Source organism: Oncorhynchus tshawytscha, linkage group LG21 (assembly GCF_018296145.1).
Source record: "Oncorhynchus tshawytscha isolate Ot180627B linkage group LG21, Otsh_v2.0, whole genome shotgun sequence".
NCBI classification, from domain to species: Eukaryota; Metazoa; Chordata; class Actinopteri; order Salmoniformes; family Salmonidae; genus Oncorhynchus; species Oncorhynchus tshawytscha.
The window spans coordinates 10,251,798-10,272,912 of record NC_056449.1 but is presented as its reverse complement, the minus strand read 5'-3'; the positions used below and the strand labels follow the sequence as shown (position 1 = coordinate 10,272,912).

The 21,115-nt window shown below is 42.4% G+C and overlaps 1 protein-coding gene and 1 long non-coding RNA gene across 9 annotated transcripts in view; one reads left to right on the top strand and one right to left on the bottom strand.

The window, feature by feature from the left end:
* The window catches only part of LOC112220888 (disks large homolog 3), a 148,031-nt gene that overhangs the window by 112,572 nt on the left and 14,344 nt on the right, over window positions 1-21,115 (bottom strand). For all 5 annotated transcript variants that reach the window (XM_042303075.1, XM_042303072.1, XM_042303074.1 and 2 more), the window contains exon 3: window positions 17,471-17,556. In XM_042303075.1, coding sequence (XP_042159009.1) covers window positions 17,471-17,556 — 86 coding nt within the window. The remainder of the gene's footprint in view (window positions 1-17,470; window positions 17,557-21,115) is intronic.
* Window positions 422-10,954, top strand: LOC112220891. 4 transcript variants are annotated; one of them, XR_002948947.2, is made up of 5 exons: window positions 422-723; window positions 2,252-2,321; window positions 2,401-2,567; window positions 2,697-2,858; window positions 10,934-10,954. It is a non-coding gene; the product is annotated as an uncharacterized LOC112220891 (long non-coding RNA). The 4 variants fall into 4 exon arrangements; XR_006079553.1 differs by lacking the exon at window positions 10,934-10,954 and adding an exon at window positions 2,980-3,630 and having other exon boundaries at window positions 422-906; XR_002948946.2 differs by lacking the exon at window positions 10,934-10,954 and adding an exon at window positions 3,084-3,628 and having other exon boundaries at window positions 423-723.

Genomic DNA, 21,115 nt, shown 5'->3' with positions numbered 1-21,115 from the left:
GATCCTAACTGACCTAAAACAGGGAATTTTTACTAGGATTAAATGTTGTGAAAAACTGAGTTTAAATGTATTCGGCTGAGGTGTATGTAAACTTCCGACATCAACTTTAATTGTTATGAAAAAAAGTGCTATCTAGAACCTAAAATGGTTATTTAGCTGTCCCCATAGGAGAACCCTTTGAAGATCCATTTTTGTATACATGTATAACCCTTTTGGTTCCAGTTAGAACTCTTCTGGGTTCCACCTGGAACCAAAAAGGGTTCTCCTATGGGGACAGAGAAATTACCATTTTGGAACCCTTTTTTCAAAGAGTGTACACATACACACAAGGTTAAAAATGTTGTGTAAATAGTTCATTTGTTTGCCCTCAAAATAAATGGTTTATGCTATGAGGGAGCGAGGCATATACAACAAAAGGGACAGAAATGACAAATACATAAAAATAAAACAAATGTTTCAGTAAATTGTTGGTTTGTCCTCTTGTGCAGATATGGAGTGCAGCGCATTACCTAACAGTTGTTTCTTTGTATTTTTTGAAAGAAAATGAAGAATGGATAGGATCTGTAACAATGGATAGGACACTTGTCCTCCTCCAAGCATCAGTGACCTCCAGGACCAGTGGCCTTTCCTTTTCACCAGGTTATGTATGGCTCTGCAACAACTTCCATACCCTCACTGGCATCGTGATTGACAGTCGCATGACTCAAGCTCTCCTGAACAAGGGTAAGAGAAATTGTCAACTTTTTTAAAAGCCAAAAGACCAAGGTAAGGAGAGAGATCCACTGCCTGCTGAATGAAATCGACGGTTACATCAGATTCAATGATGATCTAACAGCCACTGCTGACATTCTTTTGTTGATGACCCACTTCAAAGAGAAGGACAAATCTCTGTTCCACTTGGCAGATGTAAAGGAATAGTGTTTATACTGTATTATTACTAGAGGTCGACCGATTAATCGGAATGGCCGATTAATTAGGGCCGATTTCAAGTTCTCATAACAATCGGAAATCTGTAATTTTGGACGCCGGTTTTGCAGATTTTTTTTTTTTATATATATATATTTTTAACAACTTTATTTAATCTTTATTTAACTAGGCACGTCAGTTAAGAACACATTCTTATTTTCAATGACGGCCTAGGAACGGTGGGTTAACTGCCCTGTTCAGGGGCAGAACGACAGATTTTTACCTTGTCAGCTCAGGGATTCAATCTTGCAACCTTACGGTTAACTAGTCCAATGCTCTAACCACCTGCCTCACGAGGAGCCTGCCTGTTAGTGTCAGTGTATATGCAACAGTTTGGGCCGCCTGGCTCATTGCGAACTAATTTGCCAGAATTTTACGTAATTATGACATAACATTGAAGGTTGTGCAATGTAACAGGAATATTTAGACTGATGGATGCCACCCGTTAGATGAAATACGGAACGGTTCCGTATTTCACTGAAAGAATAAACGTCTTGTTTTCGAGATGATAGTTTCTGGATTCGACCATATTAATGACCTAAGGCTCGCATTTCTGTGATATTATGTTATAATTAAGTCTATGATTTGATAGAGCCGTCTGACTGAGCGATGGTAGGCACCAGCAGGCTCATAAGCATTCATTCAAACAGCACTTTCGTGCATTTTGCCAGCAGCTCTACTATTTATGACTTCAAGCCTATCAACTACCGAGATTAGGCTGGGGCGAAGAGAGGTACGGAAGCTATACTGTTACACTGGCAATACTTAAGTGCCTATAAGAAGATCCAATAGTCAAAGGTATATGAAATACAAATGGTAGAGAGAGAAATAGTCCTATAATTCCTATAATAACTACAACCTAAAACTTCTTACCTGAGAATATTGAAGACTCATGTTAAAAGGAACCACCAGCTTTCATATGTTCTCATGTTCTGAGCAAGGAACTTAAACGTTAGCTTTCTTACATGGCACACATATTGCACTTTTACTTTCTTCTCCAACACTTTGTTTTTGCATTATTTAAACCAAATTGAACATGTTTCATTATTTACTTGAGGCTAAATTGATTTTATTGATGTATTATATTAAGTTAAAATAAGTGTTCATTCAGTATTGTTGTAATTGTCATTATTACAAATACATTTTAAAAATCGGCCGATTAAATCGGCATCGGCTTTTTTTGTCCTCAAATTATCGGTATCGGTAATGAAAAATCATAATCGGTCGACCTCTAATTATTACACATGATTTGAATATTTTTAATTTGTATGTTTTTTGATTTTAGATCACTGCAACTCGGGTTGATGTCGATGCGTAAATTCCTTTGCCAGACACACCAAGGCTGATCATGTTTGGTAATACCTTTTATTTATAGTATTGTGGTACATATCTAAATATATCTAGTAAGTATACACTTACTTTTGTGTATTTCAGGAAATACTCTATTGGGTTCTTCAAAACGAATGGTGTCGATCGAGTGGAGAGTGGTCTGTGTTTTGGACCAACTTTGCTGCTGCCCTCTCTGTGCTCTTCAGCACGTTCTATGTTTTTAACATCGAATACCAGGATTCAGCCTCTACAACCGTGGTGCTGATCAAGAGGTAAAAATGTAACATTCATTGATCCAACACTTACATTTAGCATTTGTTAGTTACATTGCAATGCTATTTCTTATTGTTATTTTTTCAATGCCTCAACTGATTTAATATATTCTATGTTGGGTTGTGCAGGATCCTGGTTCAAATGAACCCTGAAAGAACCAACTGCACAGCGAAAGCAGGAGTGAGCCGCAAGACTGGAAAGGTCGTTCAGAGGAAACCATTGCCAATTAACCCACATGTTCCACGCTTTCCGGCAGACTGGAAGGAATTCGAGTGGAAAAACTTCAACATGTAAGTACACAAACACACACACCTGATGAACACAAACTTTATTTGTCAGTTGTCATCTGCCTTTTTACCCAGCGAGTAATAGTAGTAGTCATAGTAATAGCAATCTCTTTCTATTTCCAAGTTTGTCCGAGTTGAGGATTGGAGGATCAGTTTCAAAGATTGGGGTGATAATCTGCACCCCACCAAGATTTATTTGAGACCTGTTTGCATCTCCCATTCTCTCAGCAAATGATCTGCTTGCGCCATCCGGGTTGCGGTAGCGTGCTTCTCTGGCTCCAGTCCAGCCCTGCTCGCTCCTCTCCATCCATCCTTCTCTCTCAGCCCCTTTCTCTCTAGTTCCTCTCTCAAAGACAGGCAGGCAAGCAGTTATTGTTATAGTTTTTTGTAAACATTTCTCCCTGTTCAACTGTTTTCCTATTTTTCATTGATCTGTTTAGATGTTCTTTTTTTCTTACATAATCCAGTATTATCAAGAATGACCTATTCTGATGTCTTGGTTTATGTATGGTGAAGTACATTATTGGCCACTATTTGTCAATGTTCTTATCACTGTATCTCTCTCTGTCGCTCTTTCTCTCTCCTACTATCTGGAGCTTTAATGTTGCTCTTTTCAAATGTTGTTCTTTGTTGTTAAAGTGCAATTCATGTGAAATTCATTATATGAATTTGAATAAATAAATATATAAAAGAAAGGTCCCTTTTTCAGGACGCTGTCTTTCAAAGATAATTCGTAAACATCCAAATAACATCAGATCTTCATTGTAAAGGGTTTAAACACTATTTCCCATGCTTGTTCAATGAACCATAGACAATTAATGAACATGCACCTGTGGAACGGTCGTTAAGACACTAACAGCGTACAGACGGTAGGCAATTAAGGTCACAGTTATGAAAACTTAGGCCACTAAAGAGAACTTTCTACTGACTCTGAAAAACACCAAAAGAAAGATGCCCAGGGTCCCCTGCGTGAAAGTGCCTTAGGCATGCTGCAAGGAGGCATGAGGACTGCAGATGTGGCCAGGGCAAATAAATTGGAATGTCCGTACTGTGAGACGCCTAAGACAGCGCTACAGGGAGACGGGATGGACAGCTGATCGTTCTCGCAGTGGCAGACCACGTGTAACAACACCTGCACAGGATCGATACATCCGAACATCACTCCTGTGGGACAGATACAGGATAGCAACAACAACTGCCCGAGTTACACCAGGAATGCACAAACCCTCCATCAGTGCTGAGAATCTCAGCCTATTGCAGACAGAGGCTGGACTGAGGGCTTGTAGGCCTGTTGTAAGGCAGGTCCTCACCAGACATCACCGGCAACAATGTTGCCTATGGGCACAAACCCACCGTCACTGGACGAGACAGGACTGGCAAAAAGTGCTTTTCACTGACGAGGCGTGGGTGATGGTCGGATTTGCGTTTATCGTTGAAGGAATGAGAGTTACACCGAAGCCTGTAATCTGGAGCAGGATCGATTTGGAGTTGGAGGATCCGTCATGGTCTGGGGTGGTGTGTCACAGCATCATCAGACTGAGCTTGTTGTCATTGCAGGCAATCTTAACGCTGTGCATTACAGGGAAGACATCCTCCTCCCTAATTTGTTGCCCGTCCTGCAGGCTCCTCCTGACATGACCCTTCAGCATGACAATGCCACCAGCCAAACTGCTCGTTCTGTGCGTGATTTTCTGCAAGATAGGAATGTGTTCTGCCATGGCCAGTGAAGAGCCCGGTTGTCAATCCCATTGAGCACGTCTGGGACCTGTTGGATCGGAGGGTGAGGGCTAGGGCCATTCCCCCACATAAACGTCCGGGAACCTTCAAGTGCCTTGGTGGAAGAGTTGGGTAACATCTCACAGCAAGAACTGGCAAATCTGGTGCAGTCGATGAGGAGGAGATGCACTGCAGTACTTAATGCAGCTGGTGGCCACACCAGATACTGGCTGTTACACCCCCCTTGTTCAGGGACACATTATGCCATTTCTGTTAGTCACATGTCTGTGGAACTTGTTCAGTTCATGTCTCAGTTGTTGAATCATGTGTTCATACAAATATTTGCACATGCTAAGTTTGTTGAAAATAAATGCAGTTGACAGTGAGAGGACGTTTCTTTTTTTGCTGAGTTTACATACACACACACTTAGGTTGGAGTCATAAAACTCGTTATCCAACCACTCCACAAATTTGTTGTTAACAAACTATAGTGTTGGCAAGTCAGTTAGGACATCTACTTAGTACATGACACAAATAATTTTTCCAACAATTGTTTACAGACAATTATTTCACTGTATCACAATTCCAGTGGGTCAGGTGTTTACATGCACTAAGATGACTGTGCCTTTAAACAGCTTGGAAAATTCCAGAATATTATGTCTTGGCTTTAGAAGCTAATTGACATCATTTGAGTCAATTGGAGGTGTACCTGAGGATGTATTTAAAGGCCTACCTTCAAACTCAGTGCCTCTTTGCTTGACATCATTGGAAAATCAAAACAAATCAGCCAAGACCTCAGAAACAAATTGTAGACCTCCACAAGTCTGGTTCATCCTTGGGAGGAATTTCCAAGCGCCTGAAGGTACTACGGTCATCTGTACAAACAAACAAACAATAGTACACAAGTATAAACACCATGGGACCATGCAGCCGTCATACCGCCCAGGAAGGAGACGCGTCCTGTCTCCTAGAGATGAATGTACTTTGGTGCGAAAAGTGCAAATCAATGCCAGAATAACAGCAAAGGACCTTGTGAATATGCTGGAGGAAACAGGTACAAAAGTATCTATATCCACAGTAAAATAAGTCCTATATCGACATAACCTGAATGGCCGCTCAGCAAGGAAGAAGCCACTGCTCCAAAACCGCCATAAAAAAGCCAGACCACGGTTTGCAACTGCATATGGGGACAAATATTGTCCTTTTGGAGAAATGTCCTCTGGTCTGATTAAACAAATAAAACTGTTTGGCCATAATGACCATCGTTGTGTTTGGAGGAAAAAGGGGGAGGCTTGCAAGCCGAAGAACACCATCCCAACCATGAAGCAAGGGGTGGCAGCATCATGTTGTGGGGGTGCTTTGCTGCAGGAGAGACTGGTGCACTTCACAAAATAGATGGCATCATGTGGCAGGAAAATTAAGTGGATATACTGAAGCAACATCTCAAGACATCATTCAGGAGGTTAAAGCTTGGTCGCAAATGGGTCTTCCAAATGGACAATGACCCCAAGCATACATCCAAAAATCCAACAGGTGGAAATTGTAGGCAATTAGCAAGACACCCCCAATAAAGGAGTGGTTCTGCAGGTGGTGACTACAGACCACTTCTCAGTTCCTATGCTTCCTGGCTGATGTTTTGGTCACTTTTGAATGCTGGCGGTGCTTTCACTCTAGTGGTAGCATGAGACGAAGTCTACAACCCACACAAGTGGCTCAGGTAGTGCAACTCATCCAGGATGGCACATCAATGCGAGCTGTGGCAAGAAGGTTTGCTGTGTCTGTCAGCGTAGTGTCCAGAGCATGGAGGCGCTACCAGGAGACAGGCCAGTACATCAGGAGATGCGGAGGAGGCCGTAGGAGGGCAACAACCTAGCAGCAGGACCGCTACCTCTGCCTTTGTGCAAGGAGGAGCTGGGGGAGCACTGAGAGCCCTGCAAAATGACCTCCAGCAGGCCACAAATGTGCATGTGTCTGCTCAAACGGTCAGAAATAGACTCCATGGGGGTGGTATGAGGGCCCGACATCCACAGGTGGGGGTTGTGCTTACGGCCCAACACCGTGCAGGACGTTTGGCATTTGCCAGAGAACACCAAGATTGGCAAATTTGCCACTGGCCCCCTGTGCTCTTCACAGATGAAAGCAGGTTCACACTGAGCACATGTGACAGACTGGAGTCTGGAGACGCCGTGGAGAACGTTCTGTTGCCTGCAACATCCTCCAGCATGACCGGTTTGGCAGTGGGTCAGTCATGTTGTGGAGTGGCCGCACAGCCCTCCATGTGCTCGCCAGAGGTAGCCTGACTGCCATTAGGCATTGAGGCTATGGACTGGCCCGCCTGTTCCCCAGACCTGAATCCAATTGAGCACATCTGGGACATCATGTCTCGCTCCATCCACCAACGGCACGTTGCACCACAGACTGTCCAGGAGTTGGCGGATGCTTTAGTCCAGGTCTGGGAGGAGATCCCTCAGGAGACCATCCGCCACCTCATCAGGAGCATGTCCAGGCATTGTAGAGAGGTCATACAGGCACGTGGAGGCCACACACACTACTGAGCCTCATTTTAACTTGTTTTAAGGACATTACATCAAAGTTGGATCAGCCTGTAGTGTGGTTTTCCACTTTAATTTTAAGTGTGACACCAAATCCAGACCTCCATGGGTTGATAAATTTGATTTCCACTGATAATTTTTGTGTGATTGTTGTCAGCACATTCAGCTATGTAAAGACAAAAGTATTTAATAAGAATATATCATTCATTCAGATCTAGGATGTGTTATTTTAGTGTTCCCTTTATTTTTTTGAGCAGTATATATATATACACACACATACACACACACACACACACACATATATATATATCATACTTTTTATGTTTCTACTTTACCGACACACAATTTCATTATAAAGTTCTTAAAAAAAAAACTTTACCTGTTATGGCTGCATCCCTTTGTTCTCAATTTCCGCCTGAAGACATACCCAAATCTAACTGCCTGTAGCTCAGACCCAGAGGCAAAGATATGCACATTATTGGTATCATTTGAATGGAAACATTCTGAAGTTTGTGGAAATGTTAATTGAATGTAGGAGAATATAACACAGTAGATCTGGTGGAAGAAAAGAGAAAGAAAGAGCATACGTTTTCTGTTTTTTATTGTTGTAGTATCATCTTTCACATGTACTAGAATAGCCACACAGTCAGATAGGATGCTGGAGATCATTTTGATGGATAACACAAGAGGGCAACTGTAGGTGTGCAGAGTTTCAGACGGATAACTTCAGGAATGGGTGAGCTACATGACATTTAGCATGAAGTCACCCAGGTGTCGCACACAAGTTGCCCAAATGGACCCAAGCTGCCGAATTGGTGAAATGACCTATAACTATATACAGCAGTGCAAATAACTGTATACAACATATCAAAAAGCAATTCTAACACACACACACACAAATAAAATGTTTAAAAAAATATTAGAAAATAAAAAATAAAAATTTAAAACAGTACACCCCTTGGAAGTCCTCGTCATAATATTTTGTTGCCTGTGCCATGTCCCATAGCAGTCTCTTTCTGATGTAAAGCAGAGGCAAACTGAACAAGTGGTGCATTTCATGCAACACAGAACACAACGACGCCTCCATGCTGTGCCCTTTTGGCCCTGAGGCACAGTCATGCCTGCAGTAATGAACTGTGGCATATGAACACCACTGGGGGCACAGGTAGAGCGGGCAGCTTGGCACCGGGGGCTCCCAGTCGGAGTCGCTATCACTGTGAAAGAAAACATTTAAAAAATATTTGTATTGTATGAGCCTTTTATCATCACATAAAATAAACAGATATGTATTGTATAGAGCAGAGGGAACAGTCACTAAGGTGAAGTGCTGTTCCATTCAACTCCGGCAATTGTTGTGTTTGTACACACACACACAAACTACACATTTTTTAATTTTTTTATATATATATATTTATTTTTATATTTCATAAAACGGCATTAGCACTTACCCGTCCAGAAGTACGTCCTGTCGTTGCAGAAACAGCTCTACCCAGCTAGATTTCAAGAAGATCAGTGGTCATTGGGCAGAAATATAGTCAATCAATGAAGCTTCGCTAAAATGATTGGTGCGTAAGGTAGTCATTTATCGTCGTCTTCAAATCAGCTCACTTCGGTCAATACTCCCCGCAAAAAAACCAATGACGTTTGGCTGTGTTGCAAACATCCAGAGGAATGCACTGAAACCCACCATGACTAGATAAACGATTGTTTACAGGGGGGAATCACGTCGAATGCTCTGTAAAAAAATGATAGAGATGGAATTCAAGGCACAAACGGTTTACAAAATGTTTCGATTTAGGCTATAAAAATGGATTTTATCAAAGAAAATGGCACTTCATTTGATCAATGGGACACTCAGGAAGAGAAATAAGAGCAACATATCAGAATGTAAGTCATAATTTTACCTTCAGATGTAAATATGTAAAAACTGTCATGGCGGAAAATGTTTCTGTTGTTGATTGCTCTTCTCAAACAAAAGCATGGGATTTGTTCTCTGTAATAGCTATTTTAAATTGGAAAACGTAGTTTGATTACCAAGATTCTAATCTTTTGAAGGGTGTAAGACACTTGCATTTTCAAGAATGTTTAATGTTACGAAGTTGTATTTTTAGTTGTCACTCTGACATTTCCCCTGATGTTGGTCCCTGTACGATCCCTGTACGGGGATCGCAGCCACCCTTTTTTTAAATGTTCATCTAAAATGACATACCCAAATCTAACTGCCTGTATCTCAGGACCTGAAGCAAGGATATGCATATGCTTTATACCATTTCAAAGGAAACACTTTGAAGTTCGTGGACATGTGAATGTTGGAGAATAGAACACATTAGATCTGGTAAAAGATAAAAGCAAAAAATATGCATTTCCAAAAAATAACATTTTTCATCATCTTTGAAATGCAAGAGAAAGGTCATAATATAATATTGCAGTTTAGGCACAATTTTGTTTTTGGCCACTAGATGGCAGCAGTGTGTGTGCAAAGTTTCAGATTGATCCAGTAAAGCATTGCAATACTGGAAAATATTTGGATCAAGTCTACCCAAATGTGCCAAATTGGTCAATTGATACATTTTTTAAATCTGTCATAGACAAACCCATGTTTTACATGTAAAATCTTTAGGTTTACCAAATGTTTAAGTAATCATCAATTAAGAACAGTCAGATTAAGTAATAGTAAATTGTCTTAACAAAAGAAAAGTTAATCATATCAAAAATAATGTGCAAAACCATATTGCAACATTAAAGTGTAAGAAACTAGAGATCCCATAGGGGGCGAGCGCACTCCACTGTAGATTTTCAAATGGGAAATGGTCAGTCAGATCCCAAGGGTGAAATTGTAAAAATCTTTAAAAAATTAAAAAATGTAATACCTCATAAAAAGTGCTTTTTGTATCGATTTTTTTGTGTCAATTATACATATGTAGAAACTGTATCAACATACATTTGTCTTATTTTATTGAGTTTGTCCATAAGGCCTATGTTTTGTCCCTTTGCCAAATATGATCATAGGAAGTTGGCTTCCATACCCAAAAGTGCATGAACCATGTCAAAATGGCATAAGAAATGTCCAAATGGCATAAATAAGTATTGAAAGTACCAAATCAGGATGCTATGTCCATTTGCCATATAGAATCATAGGAACTTCAGTTCCAAACCCAAAAGTCAGTGAACCATGTCCAAATGGCATATATACCGACCAAATGATATATATTACTATGTTAAGCCCTGAATCAACCTATAAGGTACATGTCATGTTTGATCATAGGAAGTAAGAATTTCTTGTTGATTCAGTATGTCCATTTCGCAATAGAAGTCCTTATGGATATACATTGGCAATGGACACTGTCAACTTGCAGAAGAGCATGTTCACACTGACAATATAGCATATGTGTAATGGACACTTTCCAATTACAAATGGAAACTGTTCATTTGCAATGTCTTACAATGGGCATTTACCATCAAGAATTGGACATGCTCTAATATACTGCAGAAATCCCCAATTGACTGGCTCGTTGAACTCGGGATGGCCAAGCAGTGATAGTGGTGTGGGAGCTGTGCTTTGGCAAAGTGGGTGGGGTTATATCCTTCCTGTTTGGCCCTGTCCGGGGGTGTCCTCGGATGGGGCCACAGTGTCTCCTGACCCCTCCTGTCTCAGCCTCCAGTATTTATGCTGCAGTAGTTTATGTGTCGGGGGGCTAGGGTCAGTTTGTTATATCTGGAGTATTTCTCCTGTCCTATTCGGTGTCCTGTGTGAATCTAAGTGTGCGTTCTCTAATTCTCTCCTTCTCTCATTCTTTCTCTCTCTCGGAGGACCTGAGCCCTAGGACCATGCCCCAGTTCTACCTGACATGATGACTCCTTGCTGTCCCCAGTCCACCTGGCCGTGCTGCTGCTCCAGTTTCAACTGTTCTGCCTTATTATTATTCGACCATGCTGGTCATTTATGAACATTTGAACATCTTGGCCATGTTCTGTTATAATCTCCACCCGGCACAGCCAGAAGAGGACTGGCCACCCCACATATGCTCTCTCTAGTTCCCTCTTTCTTTCTCTCTCTCGGAAGACCTGAGCCCTAGGACCATGCCCCAGGACTACCTGACATGAAGACTCCCTGCTGTCCCCAGTCCACCTGACCGTGCTGCTGCTCCAGTTTAAACTGTTCTGCCTTATTATTATTATTCGACCATGCTGGTCATTTATGAACATTTGAACATCTTGGCCATGTTCTGTTATAATCTCCACCCGGCACAGCCAGAAGAGGACTGGCCACCCCACATAGCCTGGTTCCTCTCTAGGTTTCTTCCTAGGTTTTGGCCTTTCTAGGGAGTTTTTCCTAGCCACCGTGCTTCTACACCTGCATTGCTTGCTGTTTGGGGTTTTAGGCTGGGTTTCTGTACAGCACTTTGAGATATCAGCTGATGTACGAAGAGCTATATAAATACATTTGATTTGGTTCCTCTCCATCGCTCGTTGGTGTTGATTTCAGCCTGTCCATCCCTCATTAAATACATTGGAAATGTACACTGTCCATTTGCAATATTAAAATGTCCAATGCCAATATAGACTGCTCTAAAAAATAAAGGGAACACTAAAATAACACATCCTAGATCTGAATGAAATATTCTTATTAAATACTTTTTTCTTTACATAGTTGAATGTGCTGACAACAAAATCACACAAAAATGATCAATGGAAATCAAATTTATCAACCCATGGAGGTCTGGATTTGGAGTCACACTCAAAATTAAAGTGGAAAACCACACTACAGGCTGATCCAACTTTGATGTAATGTACTTAAAACAAGTCAAAATGAGGCTCAGTAGTGTGTTTGGCCTCCACGTGCCTGTATGACCTCCCTACAACGCCTGGGCATGCTCCTGATGAGGTGGTGGATGGTCTCCTGAGGGATCTCCTCCCAGACCTGGACTAAAACATCCGCCAACTCCTGGACAGTCTGTGGTGCAACGTGGCGTTGGTGGATGGAGCGAGACATGATGTCCCAGATGTGCTCAATTGGATTCAGGTCTGGGGAACGGGCGGGCCAGTCCATAGCATCAATGCCTTCCTCTTGCAGGAACTGTTGACACACTCCAGCCACATGAGGTCTAGCATTGTCTTGCATTAGGAGGAACCCAGGGCCAACCGCACCAGCATATGGTCTCACAAGGGGTCTGAGGATCTCATCTCGGTACCTAATGGCAGTCAGGCTACCTCTGGTGAGCACATGGAGGGCTGTGCGGCCCCCCAAAGAAATGCCACCCCACACCATGACTGACCCACCGCAAAACCGGTCATGCTGGAGGATGTTGCATGCAGCAGAATGTTCTCCACGGTGTCTCCAGACTGTCACATGTGCTCAGTGTGAATCTGCTTCCATCTGTGAAGAGCGCAGGGCGCCAGTGGCGAATTTGCCAATCTTGGTGTTCTCTGGCAAATGCCAAACGTCCTGCACGGTGTTGGGCTGTAAGCACAACCCCCACCTGTTGACATCGGGCCCTCATACCACCCTCATGGAGTCTGTTTCTGACCGTTTGAGCAGACACATGCACATTAGTGGCCTGCTGGAGGTCATTTTGCAGGGCTCTGGCAGTGCTCCTCCTGCTCCTCCTTGCACAAAGGCGGAAGTAGCGGTCCTGCTGCTGGGTTGTTGCCTTCCTACGGCCTCCTCCACGTCTCCTGATGTACTGGCCTGTCTCCTGGTAGCGCCTCCATGCTCTGGACACTACGCTGACAAGACACAGCAAACCTTCTTGCCACATCTCGCATTGATGTGCCATCCTGGATGAGCTGCACTACCTGAGCCACTTGTGTGGGTTGTAGACTTTGTCTCATGCTACCACTAAAGTGAAAGCACCGCCAGCATTCAAAAGTGACCAAAACATCAGCCAGGAAGCATAGGAACTGAGAAGTGGTCTGTAGTCACCACCTGCAGAACCACTCCTTTATTGGGGGTGTCTTGCTAATTGCCTATAATTTCCACCTGTTGTCTATTCCATTTGCACAACAGCATGTGAAATTTATTGTCAATCAGTGTTGCTTCCTAAGTGGACAGTTTGATTTCACAGAAGTGTGATTGACTTGGAGTTACATTGTGTTGTTTAAGTGTTCCCTTTATTTTTTGAGCAGTGTATTATGCTGCCATCAAGTCAGCCATCACTCAATAAGATATCATACTGACACCAAACTCACTTTGTCCAACTCGTTTAGAAGCCAGCCATCACATATTTCAGAGCCGGCGCAAAATTCACATAGAGCCTTCTGTTAAAACCATAGAAAAAACGTAAAACACGTAGTTACATTCTTGCTATGGGTCCAGTTCTGGCATTATGTGTAGGCCTAGCTGAGGCGACCCCGAATCCCAAGTTATGACTCAATAGGTCATTCGGAGCCCGAGCAGCGACCTTAAATAGTGCTGAAAATGAACTTTTTCCGGAAGTTGCTACGGGGTCCCTGAAAGAGCTATCGGACAGAAACCTTAGGGTCTGTTTCTATGGGCCGAGGCAGATTCAGTGCACCTAGTCTTGTGATTGAGACTTTCCTAAGTGTCATCATTTTCACGGCGTTAAAAATGTATTTAAGTTATTGCAAATGGACGAGGCTGTTTCTCGGCCTGAGAACCTTCTAGAGCGACATAACTCACTCTGCACTACCGACTTAAGCCATAGAACAGGTTTATAAAGTTTCAGGGCTCTAGGTCTGACAGTTATTTGATGGTTCGAACGGAGGTAACTACTGCAGGCTCTGTGTGTCTGTAAGCCCCACAATGTGTCACTTCACATTGACTGTGTGTGTGTGAGAACAGAAACCCGTCTTAACAGATTTCGACCTTTCATCCCAGAAAATGGGCATTAACTCAAAGAGCATGAGGCCTCGAGGCCATCTTGTTTCTGGGCTAAAAGTACATTTGGCCAAACCTGTGCCCACCGAGTTTCTTCTTCCAAGTCTTTTCCGTTTACGAGAAACGGCTGGTAAAAGCAGAAAAATGTCCAATAATTAAACATTTATAACGCGGAAACCAAATGTCCGATAGACTTTATTTGATGAATTCCCGGAAGATCGGGCCCTGGGGGATTTTACCATTTTAATAACACCTGCGGACATCGAAACTCATCCCAATATTGGGATGCCCCTGCCCAGTCACGCGAAATTCATAGATTAGGGCCTAATGAATTAATTTCAATTGACTGATTTCCTAATAAGAAATGTAACTCAGTAAAATTGTTGCATGTTCCATTTTTATATTTTTGTTCAGTATATCTTGGAGATCTACGGGAAGCACTGACCCAACCGATCCACAGACGATGCAATCTCTATTGCACTCCACACTGCTCTTTTCCCACACGGACAAAAGGAACACCTTTGTGAGAATGCTATTCATTGACTACAGCTCAGCGTTCAACACCATATTGTCCTCAAAGCTCATCAACAAGCCAAGGACCCTGGGACTAAACACTTCCCTCTGCAACTGGATCCTGGACTTCCTGACGGGCCGCCCCCAGGTGGTAAGTGTAGGTAACAACACATCCACCATGCTGATCCTCAACACAGGTGCCCCTCAGGGGTGCGTGCTCACAGTCCCCTCTTGTACTCCCCGTTCACTCATGACAGCATGGCCAGGCACAACTCCATCATTAAGTTTGCCGATGACACAACAGTAGTAGGCCTAATCACCGTCAACGACGAGACAGCCTATAGGGAGGAGGTCAGAGACTTGGCCGTGTGGTGCCAGGACAACAACCTCTCCCTCAATGTGATCAAGACAAAGGAGAGGATTGTGGACTACAGGAAAGAGAGGCCCGAGCACACACCCATTCTCCTCGAGGGGGCTATAGTGAAGCAATTTGAGAGATTCAAGTTCCTTGGTGTCCACATCACCAATAAACTAACATGGTCCAAGCACACCAAGACAGTCGTGAAGAGGGCACGACAAAACCTGTTCCCCTCAGGAGAAGCAAAAGATTTGGCATGGGTCCGATCCTCAAAAGGTTCTACAGCTGCACCATCGAGAGCATCCTGACTGGTTGCATCACTGCCTGGTATGGCAACTGCTCGGCCTCCGGCCGCAAGGCACTACAGAGGGTGGTGCGTATGGCCCAGTACTTCACTGGGGCCAAGCTTCCTGCCACTCAGGACCTCTATACCAGGTGGTGTCAGAGTAAGGCCCTAAAAATTGTCAAAGACTCCAGCCACCCTAGTCATAGACTGCTCTCTCTGCTACCGCATGGCAAGGGGTACCGGAGTGCCAAGTCTAGGTCCAAGAGGCTTCTAAACAGCTTCTACCCACAAACCATAAGACTCCTGAACACCTAATCAAATGGCTAGCCAGACTATATGCATTGCCCCCCTCCTCCCCCTCTTTTACACCGCTGCTACCCTCCGTTGTTATCATCTATGCAGTCACTTTAATAACTCTACCTACATGTAAATATTACCTTAACAAACCAGTGCCCCCGCACATTGACTCTGTACTGGTACCCCCTTGTATATAGTCTCACTATTGTTATTTTACTGCTGCTCTTTAATTTCTTGTTACTTTTATTTCTGATTCTTATCCGTATATTTTAAACTGCATTGTTGGTTAGGGGCTCGTAGGTAAGCATTTCACTGTAAGGTCTACACCTGTTGTATTGGGCGCATGTGACTAATAAAATGTGATTGGATTTGATTCCTTGGACTTCATGGTATAGTTTCTGCTCTGACATGCACTGTCAACTGTGGGACCTTATATAGAAAGGTGTGTTTCTTTCCCCATTTCGTTGCGTTTGCGTACGCTTAATAAATGTTTTGCAACAGAATCGTCAGAATGAATACGCCCCTGATCACCCGCACACATAGTTCATTTACATAGCAGCCACATACAGCATAATCACTTTGATCGTTGTGTAATTCTTTCTCTCCTCCTCTCACCTTTTCCCTTGGCTTTTTGGACTTCAGTGGACAACACATCAGTTGTGACCAGGCAAAACAACCTTTCCAAGCCAAACCTTCATATCATAACTGCTAACCGCTTCACAGCCTACATCGTTGGCACCATATTAGCTAACATCATCGTCAACATACCTACTAGAACTAACGCGTTAGTAAACCCACAATTCAATCCATGTGTGCAATCACGCAATACAGCAAGAAGTTTAGCAGTTACAGCGGCGGGCCCCGGTGGCATTAAATTAATACAACCGAAAGTTCACCTTGACTTGGAAGAGTTGCAGTGTTGGATAGCCTTAGCCAGCTAGCTAACATAAATAGCATTCCTCTCTGTATGAGTCAGGTTGTTGAGTCGGCTAAATTAGCTAGCGAAGTACTGTAAGTGAAAGGTTAACTAAGAATAAAAAAATACAACAAAATATAGCGAGCTCGCTCTCTCTATGCTGCTTGTCCATATTTTTTGAAAACATTAATTTGTTCAAAACTTTTCAACTATAGTCTTTCTCATTGAGTCAACTACCCACCACACTTTATGCACTGCAGTGCTAGCTAGCTGTAGCTTATGCTTTCATTCTCTGATTCTTTGATTGGATGGACAACATATCAGTTCATGCTGAAAGAGCTCTGATAGGTTGGAGGCCATCCTCCGGAAGTCGTTATAATTACTGTGTAAGTCTATGGAAGGGGATGAGAACCATGAGCCTCCTAGGTTTGTATTGAAGTCAATATAGCCAGAAGATGCTGTTGAGGCTACTGTAGACCTTAATTGCAAAACAGTGGGTTTTAATCAGTTATTTGGTGACGTGAATATACTTTTGTAATGTTTCACTATTTACATTGGTCCTCCCCTTCCTCCTCTGAGGAGCCTACACTGCTTTCTACCAAAATTTTCAGTGGTTATTTTTCAGAGCTTGTTTATAAATATTACTGTCAGTGACCATGTGATTTGATTGCAACCACTTGTAATGTAAGGACTGGGTGACATTGTTATCAGCAGCCCACTGATGAGCACATGGTGTTACCATTGCTGAACTGACTACTGCTGTGGTGTCTGTCTTCATCTATCACTCCCAGACAACAACTACTTTCTCTCTCACTCTCTCTGCGCATCACTCACTCTCTATCCATCTCTCCCAGACAACCGCTACTTTCTCTCTCTCCCCCCTCTCTCCTCACTTCTGACACCAATGTAGCAAATGGTGTAAAAAGCAAACACCCTACGCATCGCGCCAATAGGCTTAACCACTTGGTGAGAATTGTAACGTGGCTCATATAAGTGAGGATTGCTACAGTATTTTGTGCATTATGTGAGATGTATAGAGTATTTGTAAAGGCATACAACTGGTATCCGGTTTACATATTTTTGTATTGTGTACAGTTTGACTGATAAAGTGAAGCGGGCCTTTCTCTTAAGTTTCTCACCTCCTCCGCATCCTCAGCACTGGCCTTCTTCACACCGTTCTGTGTTGTGTTCAGTTGCAGGGTCACCTTGTAACATTCTTGGATATCTGCAAGGAATTAAGTAAACAACAAGTCATAGAAATAAAGTCCATGGTCCCCCGGGATACGAGTACTGGAATGACAATCCACAAAAATATCCCATAGATAATGTATCATTAAAACACTGAATGTTGCTTGTTTTCTACAGTGTGCATCTGTTCACTACTATGCAGTTAAGTTTTCTAAATGTTGTGGTATGACTCAAATCTTGACTGGAGAGTTGATCATTAAGTCAATGTCCAAACAGCCCCAACTTCAATAACAAGTTATCCTTTGTATGGTCTAATAGAGATCAGCACTCTGCCTCCTATGTAAATGAGTTTAGCCTAAATTAGATGAGGTAGATTTCTCTACAAATACCCCATCTGAACGAAGGGCATAGAATGAAGATGTTGGACTGTCTGTCTATGGCCTATAACTACAGTGCCTTCAGAAAATACTCATACCCCTTTCCAAATGTTGTTGTGTTACCGCTTGAATTTAAAATGGATTAAATATAGCATGGTGAAGTTAATAATTACACTTTCGATGGTGTATCAATACATCCAGTCACTACAAAGATACAGGCGTCCTTCCTAACTCAGTTGCCGGAAAGGAAGGAAACCGCTCAGGGATTTTTCACCATGAAGCCAATTGTGACTTTAAAACGGTTTAGTTGTAGTTTTTTTTTCACAGCCATTCAACTCTGAGGAAGGATCAACAAAATACTAACCTAATTGACTGAGTGAAAAGAAGGAAGCCTGTACAGATTAAAAATATTCCAAAACATGCATCCTGTTTGCAACAAGGCACTAAAAAAATGCTAACAAATGTGGCAAAGCAATTCATTTTTTTTGTCCTAAATACAGAGTGTTATGTTTGGGGCAAATCCAAAAAAAAACATTACTGAGTATAATTTGCCATATTTTCACACCTAGCAGTGACTGCATCATGTTATGGGTATGCTTGTAATCATTAAGGACTGGGGAGTTTTTCAGGATAAAAAAAGTATGGAATGGAGCTAAGCACAGGCAAAATCCTACAGAAAAACCTGGTTCAGTCTGCTTTACACCATAGAGACGAATTCACCTTTCAGTAGGACAATAAGCTAAAACACAAGGCCAAGTCTACACTGGAGTTGCTTACCAAGAAGACAGTGAATGTTCCTGAGTGGCCCGAGTTACAGTTGTGACTTAAATCTACTTGAAAATCTATGGCACGACCTGAAAATGGTTATCTAGCAATGACCAACAACAAGTTTTACAGATCTTGAAGAATTTTCAAAAGAATAATAGGCAAATGTTGCACACCCATGTGTGGAAAGATCTTAGAGACTTACCCAGAAAGACTCACAGCTGTAATCGCTGCCAAAGGTGCTTCTACAAAGTATTGACTCAGGGGTGTGAATACTTGTGAATTAAATATTTCCGTATTTCATTTTCAATACATTTGCAAAACTTTCTAAAAATATTTTCAAAATATTTAATACATTTTGAATTCAGGCTGTAACAACAAAATACGGAATAAGTCAAGGGGTAAGAATACTTTCTGAAGGCACTGTAGGTGTTAGATCACATGGTCTGGAAAAACTACTGGCTTTACCTCTATAACATAAGAGAAGGATGAGTCCAAGTTCTCTGTCAGTCCATCACCACTAGGCCATGCTGTTTTCCCACTGTGGCCAGCTCTATACCACCGTGGCCAGCTCTGCCAGCTCTCATCCTCCCAAATCCTGCTCACTCCCCTACAATTACCTCCGGCCCATCGCCTTCCCTTTCTCAACTCATCCTCCTTCTTTAATTTAGTTTCTTAAACACTGATCCCCCCCTCCCTCTCCCCCTCTTGTCTCCCTTCATTACATCTCAGGTCATTAAAGAGATTCTCCAGTACTTTTGTATACTTTTTAGCCAGTAGTTGAAAGTAGCGCTCACAAGCGTCCCTGAAAATTACATACTACGTCACATATGTGCACCATGTAATTGCTCTCTCGCTCTCGCTCTGCTGTTTGTGCATCTTGCTAGCTGTCACTCAAATGGTGAGGGACTGAAGCTCATTGGCTAGAACTCGAATTGCTAGGGGGCTGGCCCACATGGGGGAAAATGTAGGGTAAATGGCGCAGCACAGATTCCATAAAAATTGTCACTTTCAAACTAGAGATTTCGTGGCTAAGACAGTAATTCTGCTCATAGATTATGCATGTATTAACCACACATTGACACATCCAGCCCAATGCAGGAGGTTTAAAAAAATACTTCGTGGTCGACTATGTTCCGGCACATGTCTTTAAGCTGCTGTGTCTTGTGGTCACCTATTGACTGGCAGCCACTTGATGAGAATACAGGGAGACATTGATGCTGATGTCACACACTGGCCCTCTTGCTGAACTATAGACATAAAGAGGTCGCTGTTCTCTTAAGAGCTCGGCTATGCTACAACTTTCTTAGGTTCAATGTCAGGACACAGTGATGGAAACAAATGTGTAGAAAGATCATCATGTACTTGAAATGTATAATTGTGTGTACAAATATCTGTGTGAAGGAGTGAAGGCACTGTATGTACCGGTATGTCCTCGGTGAGTGTGTGTGTGTATGTGGTCGGTGTATCCCAACAGGGTGGAGTGGGAACAAATGTGGAAGAAGGGGGCATGTGACTCATCACTGTATAAGAGTGTCTGAGTGTGTAGGAGTGGAGCCGTCTGTAGGCAGAGCGTTTTGCAGCCCAGCTGGTTAGAGGCCCGCACACACACATACACAATTACATAGTCCTGTGATTTTACAATGTAGTATTTGGCTTTGTTATAAGAATTACCTTACAAAAAATGTGGAATGAAATTTTCAGATGTGAAAGAGCTTAAATTTCACACATAAAACTGTATTTTCACATGTAATTCAATTTATAATTCACATGTTAACACCACATTTTCACGTGAGGAAAATAACTTGTTTTCACCTCACATTTGAATTGCAGTTTCACATGTTAAAAATTTGGAAATGGGATATACAGCTTCACATGAAAAATATTCACATGTGAAAATCTCACTTTAACAAGTTGGAATTGCATTTTCAAATGTGAAAATCATTTGAAGTTTCTTATGTAAACAAACTCCACATTTGAAAATCTCACTTTCGCATGTGGAATTTCAAGTTCACATGTGAAAATCAATTGCATGAAAATTGAATTTTGGGCGACTAGGAGCGTTTGCTTGGATGGTTGGGGGTGGCAGGTAGCCTGGCGGTTGGGAGCGTTGGGCCAGTAGCCGAGAGGTCTACACATGTGAAAAGATGGTGTTAACATGTTGCAGAAACAATGTTTTCACTGGTGGAATAAGGGTGACCACATCTAAAAATCTAAAATGCCGGACAAGGGTGCGATTTTGCGCGACATTCACGGAACAGTGGACAGAATAAATGTTTTGGGGGCAGGATAATGGATCATGTTCAAATGGCAATGGCATAGTTCTGCTGTACGAAGGTCACTGCCTGTTAAACATATTTTATAGAGTAATAGTTTTATTATATGGTGCAATCCTTTAGTGAGTGAGTTACTTTTGTGCCATTAATATCAAGCAAATCTTCTGAAGTCAAGAAC